Raw genomic sequence first — 20,236 nt, forward strand, 5'->3', positions numbered from 1 at the left:
CGGGGCTACCTGAATGGCAGACAGGGGATGGATGTATGGGGGCTGTAGGAGTGTTTTGGAACTTGATTTTATTTCCAGTTCTATTTGTTGTCTCAGAATAAAATCGGCTCTTTTGAGTCTCTGATGACTTACCACAACATTACAGAGCGAGCATTGTTTCTTCCGTTCGTAAGGTGTGAGTTTGGGTGCGTAGTCTGTGTTAGCGTGTCTGCCACTGCTCAGCTCGGCCGCCTTCTCTTTTCTCTGCTCGATTTGCTCCATGTGTCTGCGGCTGCTCTCGTCATGCTGCACCAAAACAAAGAAAAAAAGAATCTGGAATCTGAAGCTAAATCCATGTTGAATCTATATCAAATCTATCAGAAGCTGAATCTATCATTTAAAAGAATACATTTTTTTTATAAAAATAAACTATCAAAACCATAGAATACAATGGTACCTCAAGGAAATATACGGTGGCTAAAAGCATCCAAAAGAAACAAAACTGTTATTTTAACGTCTTAAAATTATTCATACTCTTGGCATTTTCAGCCAGCTTCTTGAGGTTTTTAGTATTTTTTATAGCATTTTGAAACGTTTAAACATGCACCTTTTAGATTAAAAGATTTTTAAGACCATGAAAAACATTTCTATACTAAATCCATAGTAAATCTACTTGAATCTGAACCTAAATTGAATCTGAAAATCTAGTGGAATCTTTACTGAATCTATCTGAAATCCATCTAAATAAATATTAAATGTATATGTAATCTTTCGAATCTATCTCTAAATAAATATTAAATGTATATCTAATCTATCTGAATCTATACTAAATCTATCTGGTGTAACTAACTGAATCTATAAGTAATCTATCTGAAATCTGAGTCTTTATTGAATTATTTGGGATCCTACGTCGAATGCAATTGGAATCTGAGCCGAGCACTGAATCTTATACCTAACTGAATCTTCAATGTATTGAATCTATACTGAATCTGATAACTACCTTAATCCATAGTATATTAAATCTATCTAGGGGTGACTATACGTGACGTTTTTCCCAGACACGTCCTGGCCAGGATTTTGGGTGCTTCCTCCAGAGGTCGCATTTGTCCACCACATACGTCATCGAGGTTGATTATTTCAAGTTATTTCAGAAAAACCACCTTTGTGTTTTAAGGTAGAAACGACAATGAATATACGTCTTAAGATAAATAAATGTTAATTTATTCAAATTTAGGTTTTCTTTAACCAAAGTGTGATGACGTATGCACGTATGGTCACCCGAAATCTACCTGAATTATACCTGAATCCTCACTAAATCTATCTGAATCTGAACCTACATGATATTGAATCTATATTGAACCTATCTGGATTCTATATAAAGCTACCTGACCAGCAGTATAGGATTGTCCCAGATGTAAATCAAACATTGTAATTGTTAGAATTTAGATGGTTTATACTGGTAGTTCACCTTCATCTGGATTTTCTTCTGTAGTTCCTCCATGGCTTCCTGTTGAGCTGCACTAAGCGCAGCCAGACGCTCCTCGCGGTCCCTATAGTGTTTGTTTAACAGAAGATGAGACCTGTTTTAGTGTTTGTGTAATAAGAACGGCATAGCAATCACCTTTTAACCACCCATAATACTGTGGCATCTACCCATCCACCCAGGTTACGCGTGACCATGAATTCAGTCTACACAAAGTTTCAATGACAGACTCAGTCAAACTGGCCAAAAAGTAAACAAAGCCTTAAAATCTTTAACTATCACCTTCAAAGACCCTTTAATTCTCTTGTAAACTCAAACCAACATCAAACTCTGTCTGACAAACGTTCCATATCCAGTTTACATCAATGTATCAATAAAAACAAACATCCGTATTCCATATATTTTTGTTGATCTTACACACATAAACACACTCCACTAATAAAAGTTTGAAACGCTTCAATTCCCACGAGTCACTAGAACTGTTGTGTGTATCCTTGAGTTTCGCTGATTCAAGTTCCCGGCCTATTTGGCAGGATGTTGCGGCGCTAACCTGGCTCTCTCCCGTGCCGCGTCTTCCCTCGCTCGCTCCTTTTCCTGCCGCTGCTGTTCGATTCTCGTCTCCTGTTCTCTCCTCCTTATCAGCAGCTCCTCCACGCGAGCCTGTCGCTCGGCCTCCAGCGCCCGCTTGCGCTCCTGAACAGACAATTAACGCCACATTTAGCCTTTTTCATGCTAAAGAATACGACTGAGGTAAATGACGAGATATCATATGTGAGAGAAAAGAAACAAAGGAGTTCTGTACCTGGACGGCTTCATCCCTGGCCTGTTTCTCTTCCTGTCTGTGCTGGCGTTCCTCTTGTAGCTCGTTGAGTCGTTGTTCGTATTCGTTTAGCTTAGCCAGTACGTCGTGTCTCTTATTCTGGGCTTCCAGAGTGTTGATAAAAGCGATCTCATTCACCTGCACAACAGCCAACACATTCTCAGTGCTTTCCAGAACAGCTTTCCAAACATGAGATGCAGTACATGCTAACGGTGTGATTTATATTATTATTGTTCATCGCCACCGTAGGTGATAGTAATAACTTACGCAATGTAACAATTTTTTTAAAAGTTGTTTCGCTTTAAGGTCTTTGCACATACAGTCCGAAATTTTCGTATGCGTTTTTCCGTATTTGGCTCTTGTTTGTACGGTGTCTCTGAATTGTTAAAAAAAGGCCACTCAAAATGCTTGACGGATGCGAAAAACGTAGAAAATCGAACCCGGGTCCGAATTTTTTTATGAGGGACGAAAATATCGGAGGCAGTGTGTAAATGTGATTGACACAACGTGAGGTCGTATTTATTTTTTAACGTGCGGAAATTTCGGACGTAAATTTCGGACTCAACGTGCAATGGGCTTTAATCTCTACTGTTTCTTTATTTTCTTTAACATGCTGAATACGAATATCACATTATTTTTTTTACCATTGACGGTGCTCAATACTAAAAAATGTTTTCACACATTTATACATTTCGGTATTATTACTTATACACAGAAATGACAAGGTACTGCATAACGCTGAGCTCAAAACAACAGTTTAACTAAAAATGAGTCGTCCGAAACTTCAGAAGTGTACATTTGATCGTTTTTGTCTTTTATGACTGCTGTCCTCACGAACCAAGTTCTAGATATAGTCACACGTCATCGCTTCATCTCACCTTCCCTGTGCTACAGACATTTCTAGAATTGGTGACAATTGGAAAATAATTTTTTAAATATGTGAAAATGTGCGCAATTTTTGTTTATTTGTTTATTTATCCGTTATATCGTAATGAATGATATAAGCTCAACATTTACTTGAGCTAAATATACACTAAAAACCATTGATGCTACATGAAAATAAATATTACCACGATAACTAGCACCACAGAATTGTACAAGAACTATAAAACGGTCTGGTGAAACAACAATTTGTTCCACTGTGTTATCGGTAAAGTATCACACTTTAAAATGTCTGTTTGTCGCTGATGAAAACTGCAAACCTTTGCCTCCTCTTCCTGCGCTTTCTTCACGATGGCCTGTAGCTGAAGCTCTCGCTTGAATTCAGCATGAAGCAGCTTTTCCTCCATCATCCTCCTCCTCTGATCCAACAGCTCCTCTTTCCATTTACTCACCTCCTTCTCCTGAAAAAGAACGACACGTGAAGATCAAATCCCCACAAAACAACTGTTCTGAGACTGCGGAGGTCAAAGCTGTCAGAGGTGTGAGAAACATGTTAGCGGCCAACTTCAAGTACGGATAAATAAATATGCAATATTGTCTTAGATCTCACTCATCTCACAAGAACGGGGCAGAACAAAAACAAACATACTCTGCAAGGTTACCAACATTAGATTTAAGAGTCTTGGCCAGAGTGCATCACCATGAACGACTAAAATGGCTGTTAAGTGATTCTTTCAACATCTATACGGATTGGATTTTCCCCGGTGGCTGAAATGGGTTGGGGAAAACTAACCGAGCCGTGTCTACAGGTGTAGAAGAAGAAACCGACATACTCTTTCTATGAGTTTCTGCAGTTTGTGCGTCTTCTCCTCTCGGAGCTTGTCTCGGAGCTGCTGGGCTTTAAGTTGCTTCTCTTCATACTTTTTCTTTGATTCTGCGATGGTTCTGATAATGACAACAAACAGCAGAAAACGTTTCAATGTGCTCCTTAAAGTCCCAGTGAAATTAAACATTACAATCCCACTTTTTTTATGACATATTGCAGCATTTATTGTGGGCGTTTATAGTGTAGCTTACCAATGTGAGCATTCTCTCTTTTTAAAATTAATGTGCCCTCATAATCTTCAGTTAATTCTGAAAAGTACTTCCGCCCTCGAGTGACTATCTATCTCAAATGACGTAAATAAGACGGTTTGGGAGGAGTATCTATTAACTCCTCCCCTTAAACTGTCAGTCTGCTCCCAGTTACCTTTTAAAATGCAACGGCTGATTTAAGACATCCAATCAAATCGCAGTGAAAAAACAAGCCACGCCCACTTTTCTTTTATTCGAAATTCCATTTCACTAGGAAATGCGTCAGAATACGGAAGTAAAAACGATCGCAACTTTCTGTTCACGGGACTTTAACATTTCTTGTAACTCTCACAGAATACATTTTTAAAACTAACATACTGGTTAGCAATTAGCAATGCATAAGTTCATACACTTTCACAGTAGAAGCAACATTTTTATGTTTGATTGGCCAACTGGACAAGACTTTACACTGTCCCAAGCAAAGGGGGCAGGACTACCTGTTTGACCAATGACAGGCCCGTTCACACCAAAGTTCTTTCACATTTGTAATGCGTGAGCATTGTTTGTTTAATAGTTCAACAACTGGGAAAAAATCTCTCTGAAAGTGATCCCAATGAAATAATTCCTCTGTACCTTTACCGTTATAATTGTAGTGTGGGCTGCTCTTTTATTTTAACATTACCGCTGTAAATCGATAAAAAAATGCACACATTTTTTTCTGTGATTTATCACATTTAATCGCACAAAACATGAATGTTTTAAAACATACTTTTACATTCTAATCATTTGAAATTTAATCTACAAATTAAAGTAGAATCAACAAATTTCTTTAACAGCATCGTTTTATGAATGAAAGCCAACCTTCCAATATTAGTACTGTAACTGATGTCTCTATTAAATTGATTATTTTTTATTTATTTTAACATTAATTATAGCCATTCAACAGTATAAATGAGAGCTATCATGTCTAACAGGTAGAAAAAATACAGAAATTGAATGAAGCTCTCAAACACTTTACAGGCTTTAAAGCTAAATTCTAAATTAAATACAGAAAAATTCTCATTAAAGCTACAAAAACACATTGAATTGCCCTTTTCTTTTGTTCTTTGATTAACATTAATGACGGGAGTCACAGCAGCAGTTTTATGAATGCGGCCCCTTTAAGAGCTGTCTCTTTACACAGATGTTCACAACCCTTTTATATTCATTTAAGATTGTATTTAACACGCTGAAGTCTGCGCTTATGAAAATGCTAGACAAAACGGACTTTCTGGCATAATCTTGTGTGGTTTCGTTCATTCAAGCACGAAAGAGAACTTAATACGGATGCGCTGTCTGACAGAGATTCACTGACGCAGCCTTTAGCCTGTGGCGTATACTGTACATCAGACTGGACCTCGCGTTGCGTTTTGCCGCATCCCACAGCTAGAAGCCGTCTATCTTCATTGAATGTGTCAAAGCAACTGTTTCAAATCGTGCATAAGTGGTTTAAAAGCCTGTACACGAATAAGAGCGTGATTATATGATGTAACGCTAGACAAAGGATGACAAAATAAACGGATGAATATTTTTAACGCGCTAATCTGGAAAAAAAAATTGCATGCGCTAACGCCTTAACGTGGAGAGCCCTAATTTACATCTACTTTTAAAACTTGAATTTCATAGTTATCACCATCACCATCGTCCTTGGCGTGAAAAGGTCTTCAGGAGAATTTAGCCTCCAATAGAAATGTTATTAATTTAAAGCAACTTTGTTTATGTATTCAAGCAAATGTGGGAGAATGTGACTTGTATACCGTTTACGTGAAGGAGAAGACAGTTTCTCATGCATGTGGATGCCATGGCCAGGTGGACGTGATGGTTCTTCTTCAACTATGTCACCCCATGAGGTGCTCTGACGCCAGGGCTCCCGAGCTGAGAAAACAGAGAAGAAAAAACAATGGGATTACGAAATGAACATTTTCAAAATAGTTTAGAGAAAATTAAAAATATAACTAAAACATAAATAATCTAATTTTAATCATATTCAAAAAATATTGTGTTGAGATACATTTTTTTATGAATTTTAATGTTTTCTGTCATTAAATGATACTGCTATCATAGTTATTTTAGCTTTTATTTCAGTCTTATTGTAGTTTTATTACTATTTTGAATTGCATTATGCATTCGGTTTATTGCTATGGCAACATTAACAATTAAACTAATTTCCATTTAGTTAAGTTTTCAAATAATATTGAGGTTGATTTTTATTTGATTTCAATTAACAGAAACGTTTAATAGTTTGAGTTAAAGGGTTATCGACTGATATAAATATGCTATAACCATAAACACATTAATGGTGTTATACCGTCATAATCAGCTAACATTTCGCTCCAGTCCAAGTTCAGGCCATAACTTCCAATTCCGATACTTGCCTTAAAAAGAGACGAAAACAAATGACTTAACTCAGATGCTTTTTCAGTATACAACAGCAATGAAGTCTTCGTAGTCTAGACATTAAATAAATCTCTATAAACTTAAAGTTGACATACAGAGAAGTCGCTTTCGTTGTCAGTTTCCAGTTCGTTGTTCTCCGCTTGGATCTCCCGCGTCAGCTGTTCCTCCTCAGCGATGGCGCTCGCGATGGCCTCCTCGTTAGCTTTTTCCAGGCGGTCGGCCAGCTCTTCCTTCTTAGCTAAAACTTCAGCCATAGACTGGGGCTGACAACAGGAACAATAACACTCACGCTTAGTCACAAAAGTCAACGCACCAAACCGAGCTGTCAGAGGCATAAAATCCACAGCTATCCACACCATGCCTTTGAGCACATGCCCCAGACAGAAAAACTTTAAGTAAGACAGTGCAATTAATTCAACACTTCATCTGGAATTACGTTAAACTTTAATTTCAGGAATGCGAACGTTCAAAGCAATCAACGTTTGTTGGAGAGAACGTACCGCAAAAACTTTACAAATGCAAAAAATGAAACACCAATCACAAAATGCACGGGGGATGCATACCAAAGTCATGCAGTACGCAACCACAATAAAGACGAGGACATGAGATGGGGAAGGTGTTCTTATTTGATGTTAAATGGTGCTCATCCACCTTTTCCACCACATCTTAAAATATCACATATCATTAACTCACCCTCATGTCATTCCAAATCTGTATGACTTTTTTCTTCTGCCGAACACAAAAGATATTTTGAAGTATGTTGGTAACCAAACAACATAGGCCTCCATTGACTTTGCATGGACACAAAACCACTGAGACATTTCTCAAAATATCTTCTTTTGTGTTGCACTGAAGAAAGAGTCACATACAGGTTTTCAACCACATGAAAGTGAATAAATGATGACAGAATTTTTTGGGGGGGTGAAATATCCCTTTTTTTCAGCCTTGAACCTAGAATGGCACCAGCCCTTCTAGTACTTCAAACTTAGTTTCCAGGCAAATGTTTTCTTAAAACAGTAAAGGGTCAATGCTGATTTTAGGTTGATAACGAAAGGTTTGTTAAAGGGCGCATTGTTCCTCATACATTCCTTACACAGACGCACCTGTGGGTCTTCATGACCCGTGATGACTGGTAAATTGCCAAAATATTTTGGAAAAACTATCCTTCCCATTGCCATCAGAGGCCACAGCACTTGACCTCTGCTTCCAGGACCTGACGAGTGAACAGTATGCCAAGTGCCAATTTCGAGTGGGCCGTGGGAGAAGATGGAGACAGCGGGAGCTGCAGGAGCTAGCATCAGACGTCACGCTAACAGGCGTAATGAGAAGTGGATTTCTCTCATCGGGGCGCCTGTTGGTCTTACATCTGGAGTCTAACAGAGCGGAGCTTATCTGACCCACCCAGAGAGATGGTGTCGGGACCTCGGAAGCAACGAATCTTGACACGACAGTTGTGCGTCTGAGTGTTTAAGATCAATCCATCTTTACCGTCTCAGTCTTGTATGAAGAGCCATTGAGGAACACTTCGCACTTCTTGTCTTAAAGGGACAGTTCACTCAAAGATTTTAAAGGGGTCATATGGCGCGAATACGTGTTTTTCTGTGTCTTTGGTGTGTTATAAGTTGCCCATGCATGTATTAGACACGTAAAATTGCAAAAATGAAAGTGTCAGAACAAAAGATGCATTCTATCTAAAAGCGAATGCTCACCCAGACCTGCCTGAAACGCCTCGTGTAACCACACCCCCACAAATCTACGTCAGTTCGTGGTATGATTTGACTAAGACCGCCCAAATGTATACGCAAGTAAGGTGGGCGTACCTGTCAGTACAATTGTTTTGGAACCTGATGTTCCAAATATGGTACATTTCCGTCACACGCTTGCAGTATTCGACCAATCACTACGCACCGGTTAACTGGCCAATCATAGCACACCTCGCTTTTCAGAGCGATGAGCTTTGTAAAAAATCTGCGCGTTTCTGAGAGGCGGGGCAAAGAGGAGATACAAACATGCACGGTATGTGAAAAATACAGCGATTTTGAACCTTAAATCGTGTAAACACATTGCATTGCATCTAAAACAAATGATAATATTCGTTTTAGCCCTGTCATTTGACCCCTTTAATTTTTTCATTATTTATTTACCCTCATGACTTTTCAAACCTGTATGACTTTCTATCTTCTACAGAACACAACATATTTTGAAGAATGTTGGTAACCAAACAACATTGACCCCCATTGACTTCCACTGTATGGACAAAAAACCACTGAAACACTTCTCAAAATATCTTCTTTTGTGTTCCACAGTAGAAAGAGTAACATACAGGTTTTGTACGTCATGACGGTGACTAAACCATGATAGAATATTTGTTTTTGGGTGAACAGTCCCTTTAATTGCTAAATTTTTTATTAGATACCAATTCAATGCAATGACTTAATGACTAGTGAGGATTATCTGTGGGCAGGTTATATCGATCATAGTCAGTCCTATCAAAGTTCAAAAAGATTTGCAATAAGATTTTGGGTGGAAAAGGGGCAATGAGTGGTATTTTGGGAGCTCAAAGAGTTTTAGGAGGTCAAGGCTCAACCGGAGGTCAAGGCCAATGACAGCGCATACAGACCAAACTGTTCCAATTGTTTAACTTGTACGAGGGACACCTGATAAGCTTAAAATGAACACTCGTGCAAATGTGGCAACTCTCAAAGCTCTACAAGATTTGCATCAGATACTTGTTCACCCCCTTTTCATTTAGGGGGTGGCATAATCCTGCTTTTGGGATTGACTTTGTTTAGGCGGGAGACCTGACCCTGGCCCTTGTCTCTCAGCACTCACGGTGGATAGTTCTGTGGGGTCCAGCATGCTCTCCAGTTTCACCGCTGCCAGGGGAAGGTGGACCACTGCTGCCGCTTCTTCCGATGGCGCGACCTTCCACTCCAACCCCTCCCTCCCCTGCTCCCCCTGGGCCCGCCCAGTCACTGGCTCCTCCAACTGGGAAACCATCGGAGGATCAGGACCTGGAGCGGAGACCAGTATCGGGCTCTGGGACTGCGGAGTAGGGGATGCCGTGTCCTCGGATGTCGTGTTGACGCTCTGGCCTGGCTCTTCGACATTTTCTGCGGGGGGCTGTGCAATATACACACAAACGCATACACAGACATGAACAGGAACATGCGTGTCACGGTACTTCTTACCGTTGCCAGATAAGAGAACGGCAGGAAAATGCAGACAACTGAAAAAACAAAGCATGCTAATAACACAATTTCATGCCTGTCACAACAAATACATAGCATACCAAAAAATGTGCAATGAAATAGCATGCGTTTGAGTCGCATCTCAAATAAAACTTGATGCTATGTGCGTAGTGAAGCATCTGACACGAAGGCTCTTCCCAAAATTGGCCTTAACTATAATAATGTTTAATATAAACATTTAAAGACTTGTTAAAAAAATGTTAATGGTAGCACTGCATTTGCATGGAAAGCAATCCCATAATGCATTGCAACAATGCAGACTTGAAATATTTTCAAATAAATTTCAAATATATGTATACCACATTTAACTTATTAAATAAACTAGTATTTATTTTAACCAAAAAATCTGTGATTTTATGACATAAGCAAAACTCTTTTTAAATGAATTTGATCAAGCGAAATTGCACTACATTTTACAACCATAATTTCGGTTTTGTCGTCTTCTACAAATGTAATCTCGTATGTCATTTTGTCAACGTTTCATAAAAGCTTATTAGATCTCTACCAATCGGATACACGTGCACAAAATCAATGCTTGTACACTTGATACTGCCCCGTCTGGACAGTGTATCTATAAACACACTGTGACAAAACAAAAACAGATCTGATGTTCCTGAGCCTTGATATCTTTGTCTGGTAGCTGAATAATTAATGCAGGGGTTTGATTGACGACGGTACCTCGATGACAGGGGTCTTGTCCTGGCTCTGCTCCTGGGGAAGAGGTTGCTCTTGTTCCCCCACCTCCTGAGGTTTGTCCTGCGGTGACAGATGAAGCTGCTGGTTCTCCTTGTCGCTGTCGTCTTTAGAGCTCACTTGGGCCAGAACAGGGCTTACCTTGGCCACCATGGCAATGGAGCGAGGCCGCATCGAACGCCCGCGCTGAACTGTCTCCCAGCCCTCTGCGTCTTTCTTTGCTGTGGAAAAAATCAGTCAGACTGCATTAAGTAATAGGAGCAATACTTAATTTGAGGGGCTGTTAAAGGGATAGGTCACTCAAAAATAAAATATTTCATCATTTTTTCGTTATTTTAAACCTGTATGGCTTTCTTTCTTCTGCAGAACGCAAAAGAAGATATTTTAAAGAATGCTGGTAACCAAACAACATTGAATCGCATTGACTTACATTGAATGGACACAAAACCACTGAGACATTTCTCAAAATATCTTCTTTAATGTTTCACAGTAGAAAGGATCATACAGGTTTTCAACAACATTAGAGTGAATAAATTATGATTTTTTTTGTGGGGGTGAACTATCACTTTAATATACTGTATGTAGCACAAGCATTGCGGGACGCGTTATTCACAGAACAATTCTTAAATATTAAAACAACTAATTCACAATTGTGGGCTGTTAACTCTCTTTCCAGAGCATTGACAAGATTCATCATTTGTGACACAGCGCTTCTGCAACACTAACGACTTTTTCATTCAAGATATGTTATTAATGTTGTAAGGAGGGGGGCGCTGTTACGCATCTCCTGAAAGAGTACAGCATCTATGGATCAAAAAACCAAGCAAATACTCTTCTTTGACTAAAATTCTGTTTAAAATTGTGTTTATTTATTTATTTAGACCTACTTGCAATTAAACGTTCATAAAAAAAAGAATGAAACTAGAATACAACAAGTTTTTACAAAATTGTGTTTGTTTGTTTGTGTAAAAGCAGAGGCTCGGTTCTTTGCTTTTAATGTTTGCATGTTCATACAACAAAACATTCTCTTGACCATGACATTTTTGTAAGTATGATCAAAAATGCTGCTGCTGACTGGCAACTTTTCCACATTTATAACTTCTCACACTGTTTTGACAGCTTTCATGCAATCAGATTTCTAAACAGTTTCATAAATTCTCAAGCCCCACAAATGTATAAATAAATATGTTTACCTGTCTTTACAGTGGGAATATTGCTTGTTTGACTGGGGACAGGAAGTGACTGGGAAGACTTGACCCGATCGGCCCAGCTGGGTCCAGTGTGGGAGAGATGTGCCACAGCCAGGGTGGGCGGGGGACCTCTGTTATAAAAACGAGAAAACACATTAGCCCTCTATGACCAGGCACCTTCAGCATGCCACACACTCAAGCTATGCACGACTGCAGAGGGCAGCCACAAACATCAGATGCTGAAATGGAAGTGCTCCTGCATCAGACCGCGGGCCCTCCATTTTGATCGATATCCATTTCCTACGGCGTCCAATTACAGCGTAATACAGACATGGATGCTCGTGCTTCAGCAGTCTTTAACCACACTTAGATCTGCACTCCCACAGTCTCAGGCGCAGGCCGGGGAACAACCCGGCGAAAATCGCATTAAACAAAACGCTTAGGCTGTTGCGGATCGATTTCCCCTCTCCCGGCCTCTGCCAGACGGGCGTAGACTTTCCGGTCTCAGGCCAAGCCTCAGATATGTATCATATCTGCCATTGATTTCTCCATCTGAGCATTCGGTGGCATTTTAATCGCATTATCAATTGTCTTCCTTTCACACTATCAGTTAAAAAGAAACGCGGCTAATGGAGGGAGCCTCGTATCAAGCTCTTCTAGCAGGAGCTGAGAGTAGCCACAGTTTGCCAACAGAGACGGCGGTGTCAATTAGCGAGAGGCGAGCAGGGATAATGGGTTGAGGCCAGACTGGCATACAGGCACCACAGCTCAAATTCCAAACAATAACAAATGATTCTGCCGACCCAAATGTCTTTAAATGCGTTTCGAGGGTGGGGATCAGCAGAAATGCTGAGAACTCACAATTGAATTGAATTCTGATTCTTTAAGTTTAGTATATAGTTATTCCACACCGTGATACACTGTGTCGTCTTTGAAAATATAGCAGCATCTAGCGGCGAGGTTATGAATTGCAACCAACGGCTCACTCCACCCCTCCCTTTCAAAGCACTATGGTGGCTGACACAGAGCAAAGGTGTCGTCATGTTTTCGCTTCTTTGCCAATGGAGATGATGTATTACGAAGCTCTGTAGAGCAGTTTGTCCATTAAGGGCTACTGTAGAAACAACGAGGTGAATTCCATGTAAGGGGACCCGCGGTGTATGAAGATAGAAATAGCTCATTCTAATGTAATAAAAACATAACGCTTCGTTATTTAAGGTCTTTATACACCTCTGAAGACATAGTTAAATGTATATTATATTGCATTTCTGTCAATAGATCCTGCAAAAAATTACACACAGCACCTTTAACTAAAAATACTGATTTATACAGTGAAATCAAAAAAAAAAGATGCTTTAAATTGAAGATAGAAAGAGAAACACAATCCAACTGATTTGCTTGCTTTCTGTTTCACAGAAAAAAACAGTCATGAACAGGCTTTGAACGACATGAGGGTGAATAAATGATGACAGAATTTGTATTTTTGGTCAAACTTTATTAAATCAGAGCCTAATTTCTCACCTACTTTTTAATCAAAAGACACCATAACTTAGCCGTAACATAACCGTAACAAAATCTTAACATGAAAATATGACAGTAAACAACCAATTTAATCTGTTATGCACATTCATGATCTACTTTAAAACATAAATTGACAAAAAGTAATGTAACAGTTTCTTCACCAAAGTGTGACCATGCCTCATGTAAGAACGTAAAACACTAAAGATCAAATCTGAAGAAATGTGACAGATTTTGGGTGTGATGAATGCAACTACATCGACCCACCCAAAGTTGAGTGCACGACGAACGCCAGGTGATGGAACAATCCGGTCGGATGACGGGCTGGACATCACATGCCGTCCTGGTGACATCTTTCGAACTTCCCAAGCCAAAGACGTTGGCCTGTGAGAATGAGATGAAGCATTCAAACAACATCATAGAGGTTGAAAATCATGAAAAAAAGATAAATGAATATTTTCTGAAGCACATTACGAGAACAGTAAATGGTCTTAAAGGAGATGGATTCATCTCGATTCAAATGTCAGTTTGGGCTCAAGTATACAAATTGGAACAACACTTAAAAGCACTAGTGTTTATATCATAATCAATGAAATAGTGTTGTGGTCATAGGAAAACAGTCATTCACCTCAAATTGTCATTAATCAGGTTGAAAATGCCAGAAATCAAAGCTCAATGTACTTATCTGTTGATATGTGGTGCGTGTGTTATCACCTGTTCTGAGCATCTGTTTTTTCTAGCTTCTCCTGCAACTGGATCCAATCGATTAGAGCTTTGAAGTCTCGGACATAGTTATCCAACATCATCAGCACCTCCTAGGGGACAGAAAGTGTGATGTCAGTTTTGACGGTTTAAAGAGATAGTTCACCGAATAATAAAAATGCTGTCAACATTTATTCACCCTCACTAAACCAATATGGAGCAATTTCAAACTTCTCAAATCTGTTATAACAAGTCACGGCAAAAACATTTGAACCACAAACAAACAACGTGTCAACATCTTTTCCAAATGCCCCTCCCTCCCAAAGTGGAACACTGTTGGCCTTCATCTCACTGATAAAACTGTGACCCGAGAGGCCTAATCTGACTTGGAGAGAGGGGTAGATTAGCCCTCCCACCCTGACAGCTCATTTGTGGCATGTCCGGAGAAACAATAAGATGGGTCCCAACACACGCCCTTGGCAGAATACAATGAAGTCTCTGAGAAGCGGAATCCCGGACGAGTCCCCGATTCTTGTTCACACTGGAGGACACCTGTAAACCAACACCCTGTTGGCTTTGGTAAAGAATGGGCATCTGAAGCTACTGAAGCACATCTCGCACACATCCCCCCGACTCCCACCAACCAACCGGAGAAGCACTCCATTCACAAATGCCAGAAGGGGACAGAAAGGAAAAGATGAGGGTGAAAGAAAAGAAAAACAGCACTGACACTCTTTCTCGCCTCAGTGGTCTTCCACAAGAGGTGCGGCTGAAATTACCAATTAGCTTTGCAAAAGAGGGCTGGCAAATCTGATTGGGGCAGTAATCATTTCTAGTTACTGGCAAAGAATGTGCAGCGAATGATGAAATGTTCATTGTCTATCTGATACTCGATCTGGGAGTGCCTTGGGGACTCTGGGGAATCCCTTGACTCCAGCAAAGACCCTAGACCTAGAAAGCGCTGCCACAACACAGATTAGGACACAGCCCAGACCTACCACAGACCCTTAAGATTATAAGAAACTTGTTTGGAAATGTTCAAATCTGAAACTGCCACAGGCCAATCTTGTCCAGCAGTCAATTTTATTATAGTTCACAGTTTTTGTTAATGGAAAACAAATAAAATATAAGCCCTGGTGTTATTTAATATAATATAATTTGAAATGTGAATTTTGAAAATTTGAAATGTTTCTTCAGCAATAAAATTATCAGTTCAGCCACTGAAATTATGTTTAAAATAACAAAAATTAACAAAAGCAAAACTAGACCTAAATAAAAAATAAACGACTAAAACTTTTTTTGACTTTTTTTTAACAATAAATTGAAAACAGTTAAGCCACTAAAATTGTAAATAAAATAAACAAAAGCTAAGCAAAATACAAAACTGAAAAAATACAAAAAACAAAAAAACTACTAATAATAAAAACTTAGAAATAAAAAATAAACATATTAATAAAATTACAAATAACAACTCAAATAGTAGCTCAAAAGTAGGCTACATGAAAAGTAACATAAAAACTAAAAATAGAAAAAAGAAGATCAATAGATTATTAATATTAATAAAACTGAAAATAAAACTATTATACTTAGTAATTTGTTCAATGACAATAAATTCAATTTGACTTCATAATAACTCTACTAAGAAAATAGGACTCTAAAACAGAACAAATCAGATTATACTTAAAACTTTACTCCAAGCCATATTAGAGCTTGTAACCCAAGGGTGTACGTCATATATAAGGAATCTTACAAATATTTACAATCATAATGTGGTAATCAACCAAATGATTTATAATTATTTTATCTATTTATTTATTATTCTTTCCTATACTTTTTATATTAATAATATACTATATACTCTTATATATTAATTGTAAACTGACCCCACAAAATCTCGTTTGCAGACATATCGCATCTCTCTCACAAGCTAGGCACCATTTTAATGTGATCCGATTATGATATCATGCTATATTGAATTATGAATGTATCGCTGTGTGTATCATATCATGAGTTACTCTCCAAACAACAGTGTGTGTGAGTGAGTTCAGGTGTGTGCAGATCAGGACGAGCGTCTCTGGTATGACTGATGCTCTGGATGAGGTGGGGGACGGGTCGGCGGGGCCGTGAAACAGGCGTGTATGTGATTGATGGGCGGTAATAGGGGAGTGGGCAATCGGGAGGAGAGGTCCACGGTGCTTTTAGTTAATAGAGGAGTCAAGCCAGTGAAAGATGTGTCCAGCAGCCGGCCTAGTTAACAGCACCGGGGCATCAGCCCATAATGCAACAGCTGAGAGAGAACACAAGTGAGTGGTAGGAAACAGAAAACTGTCTCTGACATTTTTAGCATACACGCTTTGAAAAAAGACAGAAACCGAACGCACTTGGTCTAATTAGGACAATTTGGCTGATGCACGTTTACAAAAACAGGTCTCGATAAAAGAACTCCTAAGCTTTTAATGTATCCCCACCGGGTCGCAGGTCAAACGAAAAACCGAAGACCCCAAAACATTTTTGATGCATTACATCTTCCACACTCTCTCGTACACACATTCACACAAGTGAAAAGAGAAGTCTTGTCTTGTCCATAGACTGACATAAATCATACTTGAGACGAGGGAGAACCCTGATAAGAACTAATTAGTCCTCCGGGCTGTGGGTTAAAGATGTGGGCGTTACTCGAATGCGAATAAATCAAGTAGCCAGACCAATCAAACGTCTTACAGCAGCCAGCGCTGAGTGAACATACGAAATCGAAGACAGAGGTGAGAATTGTGGGATTGACTACTTAAATTTCCTCTTTAACTGTATACAGTTCATCAGTGCATGTGTTTAAAGGGGTGGTTCAATGGTGTTAATGCATTCTGACTTCGTTACACTGTTAAACGTGCTGTCTTCTCATGCTTAACATGGTCAACTTCTCAAAAAACGAGTTGGGCGTATGACGTAGTATTTCTGTGCTCGATACCCCCCCCAAGGTTCGTATAGGTTTCGGGAAGTTTTTTTAAACATGAAATTCCCTTACGTAACAACTTTTCTCAGTCCCTTATTGGGCAATTCTCCCGGAAAAGCATGCCCACACGTCAACCAGTGAGAGCGGGAGAAAGAGCACGCCCATCAATGTGCTTCGTTCGTTGTACTGTTCACTGCATTTCAGTGATGGATGTTATATAAACGGTGGATATAACGCCGGATTTGGAGATAATTGGAAACTGATAGATGGAGCGGTCCCAGCGCTAAAAGATGCCGGACATGAACTGCACGCGGTGAGTGAACCTGAGTCAAATGTCTGTGTGTTTGGTCGGCAATCGGCGCATATATGCATTATGTAAACAACACAAACTTATAGTGAATCAACAGTTATTCACGGATAATGTATTGCGATGATGTATTGTGTGCTCGTGCTATAGTTCCGCCCCCCGCACGCGTTCAAGAGGTCGCCTGTTTTCGGAAATAATCGTACAGCTGTATCTCTCTTTTATAAATGTGATCAAACTAAATACTCTTCGAAGATACGAAGTATGCAATACTACTCTACAGGTACTCAAGATTAATATGAGATTGGCAAAAACTGCGTGTTACCTCCCCTTTAATTTTTTATTTATTTTTATAATCTATTTACCTCATTTTCAAGTCGTTTTCATACCTACTTTAAAAGGGACAGTTTTACCCCCCCAAAAAAAACATTTTATTCACTCTCAGGTCATTAAAAACTTGTTCATGACTCTTTCTTCTGTGAAACACAAGAGAAGATACTTTGAGAAATGTGGTTTTGTGTCCATACAATGGTGGCCAGTGTTGTTAGGTTACCAACATTCTTCAAAATATCTTCTTTCGTGTTCTTAAGAAAGTCATACAGGTTTGACATGACATGAGCATGTGTAAAATGACGACATCATTTTCATTTTTAGCTGAACTGTCCCTTTAAATAATGTTTTATTAAACTAAAGCAGAACATTTCACATCTAATATAAAACCACTTTTCAATAGTCAAGGCATGAGTGTCACCTTCATGGGCTGTTATGTACAACACAAAACTGTGCTGGTAAAGCTCATGTACAACGCAAGCGAGCACTAAAAAAAGCGCTGAATCACAGATTTATACATCCATATAAGAGCGTTTAGTAAATGAACGTGTTTGTGGGTGTGTGCGTGTATGGTCTTATGTAGCTCCAGGGGATATTCTCCCACCGTAGGTCTGCCATCTCTCAGATGCCAGCTAAAACTAAAAATCTATACAAGAGCATGAATGCACACAAACAGGCTCAAAGCAAAGAGCCAGGCACCGTTAACATACCCGCCGGACACGGCAACACTGCGGGCTGGATAACTTTCGCATTCGCGCGGGCCACCTGTCAACAAGGTAACCACAAGAGGGTCCGTTCGCTCGCCGTGATCGGCTGGCTGAACCACGCTCGGGATAATTCTACATTACACGCCAATCAATAAATCAGAGACGGTAGTGTCAAACGCAAACCTAGGGCCCGAATACAGTCCGAGGCCATACCGGCCAGGGTAAACACAGTAAGTGCCCTGGCACGGGCTTTGCCAACGAAAGCTAACACAGTTCAAAAGAACGTTTGCTGACAGGGGTCCCAAGACCAAACTGGACACGAAAACACAGTTTATCGACTGTTGAAGTGGCAAACCGTTACAGCGTTCATCATGTTTTTGACCGAGTAATGGTCATAAAGGCTAAATTGTGGTGCATGTTTTGAAGCTACGCTGGAAAATGTGTTCGGGACGTCACCTAGGGTCCGTACTCATGCGGAATGGATGGGGGGGGTTTGTTTACACATGTCATCCATCTCCACTCCTTCTAGAAAGACCCTGGAGAGGAGCAGTGATAATTCTCTCACCAAAAATCTCTGACACAAACCAGAGAACAACAGGAATGTGAGGGGGGTCAGAGATTGATCATAATATCAAACCCTCTGTCCCTCTAGTGGTACAAAAATGTAATTGCAGGTTTGAGCTGAGGTCTTCTGATTTATACAGCTGATTTTGTTTAAAATTACGATTTCTTTTATATTAGTTATTAATAATATATAATTTGTTAATTGTAATTATTGTTTTGTTTAAATTATTTGCTTGTAGTATATCATTTATTGATTTAAATAATTATTTTATTTAAATTATCATTCTTTTTGAAAATATTTATTTATAATATATAATCGTCAATTTACATTTTTATTTTATTTGAAGTATTTGTTTATAATATATAATTTATTCATTTAAATTATACTTTTTTTATTATAATTCTTTTTAAAAATAATTAGCAAAAAATCTACGCTGCATTTATTGGGCACATGGAAAATGGAATGTCATGTGGGATGTTATATTCCATGTAGCGCACTCTGAAATATCTGTACATTTAATAAATGATATTGTCATAATATGATATAACTATTTTATTGTCATCATTTTTCATGCAATCAGAAAATTCCCATACTGCGTGTACAGCACAAATAACACAAGCTACTTTCTTTAAAAAGACCTTCTGGAGATGCCAATGTTACCGTTCTTTGTGGGCCACTGCAATTTCTATACAATTTTATGATTATATGTTTTAAAAAATTATATATTTTTTTATTTTGAACATTTCCCAAACTACAGTTTTCTATTCACTTGCAGTAATAAACAGACATGCTGGTATGTGTCATACTGTAAAGAGAGGGTTGCCACATCATACCTTACACTCCACCACACTCTGATCAGATTCACATGTGACATAAATCTCATCCACCGCCCGTCGCAGGTTATCAAACAGAAAGGCCCAGTATCGTGCTCTCAGGTCCACTTTTCGTGGCTGTCTGGTTTTTGTGGGACTCTTCTCGGCTCCTTTGTCTAATATCGACCCGGGTCCAGGTTTACAGTCTGGCGCTGTGTTCTGTTAAGAGCAAATACAGAATGCATTCCAAATGTTGAGATGCCTTTAATTGAGTAAATAATCATGATTTAAAGGGACAGTTCACACACACACAAAAAAATATTTCATCATTTACTCACAAATCTGTATAAATTTCTTTGTTCTGGTGGACACAGAGAAAGATATTTGGACAAATGCTTGTTACCAAACACTTCTTGGCCACCATTGATTACCATAGTAAAAAAAATGACAATGGGAGTCAAAAGTGTCTCAGAACTGTTTGCTTGTCTACATTCTTCAAAATATGAAGTTGTGTTTTACAAAGCAAATTTATAAAGCAAC

At 39.1% G+C, this 20,236-nt stretch overlaps 1 protein-coding gene across 2 annotated transcripts in view; it reads right to left on the reverse strand.

Moving 5' to 3' along the window:
* The window catches only part of scaper (S-phase cyclin A-associated protein in the ER), a 92,096-nt gene that overhangs the window by 55,915 nt on the left and 15,945 nt on the right, over positions 1 to 20,236 (reverse strand). For both annotated transcript variants that reach the window (XM_057329117.1, XM_057329118.1), the window contains exons 4-18: positions 19,718 to 19,915; positions 14,041 to 14,141; positions 13,594 to 13,710; positions 11,812 to 11,939; positions 10,604 to 10,839; positions 9,507 to 9,797; positions 6,770 to 6,937; positions 6,586 to 6,652; positions 6,035 to 6,152; positions 3,998 to 4,109; positions 3,485 to 3,625; positions 2,265 to 2,420; positions 2,013 to 2,155; positions 1,448 to 1,529; positions 133 to 285 (exon numbers count right to left, since the gene is read on the reverse strand). In XM_057329117.1, coding sequence (XP_057185100.1) covers positions 133 to 285; positions 1,448 to 1,529; positions 2,013 to 2,155; positions 2,265 to 2,420; positions 3,485 to 3,625; positions 3,998 to 4,109; positions 6,035 to 6,152; positions 6,586 to 6,652; positions 6,770 to 6,937; positions 9,507 to 9,797; positions 10,604 to 10,839; positions 11,812 to 11,939; positions 13,594 to 13,710; positions 14,041 to 14,141; positions 19,718 to 19,915 — 2,211 coding nt within the window. The remainder of the gene's footprint in view (positions 1 to 132; positions 286 to 1,447; positions 1,530 to 2,012; positions 2,156 to 2,264; positions 2,421 to 3,484; positions 3,626 to 3,997; positions 4,110 to 6,034; positions 6,153 to 6,585; positions 6,653 to 6,769; positions 6,938 to 9,506; positions 9,798 to 10,603; positions 10,840 to 11,811; positions 11,940 to 13,593; positions 13,711 to 14,040; positions 14,142 to 19,717; positions 19,916 to 20,236) is intronic.

Source organism: Triplophysa rosa, linkage group LG3 (assembly GCF_024868665.1).
Source record: "Triplophysa rosa linkage group LG3, Trosa_1v2, whole genome shotgun sequence".
In the NCBI taxonomy this organism is placed as follows: domain Eukaryota; kingdom Metazoa; phylum Chordata; class Actinopteri; order Cypriniformes; family Nemacheilidae; genus Triplophysa; species Triplophysa rosa.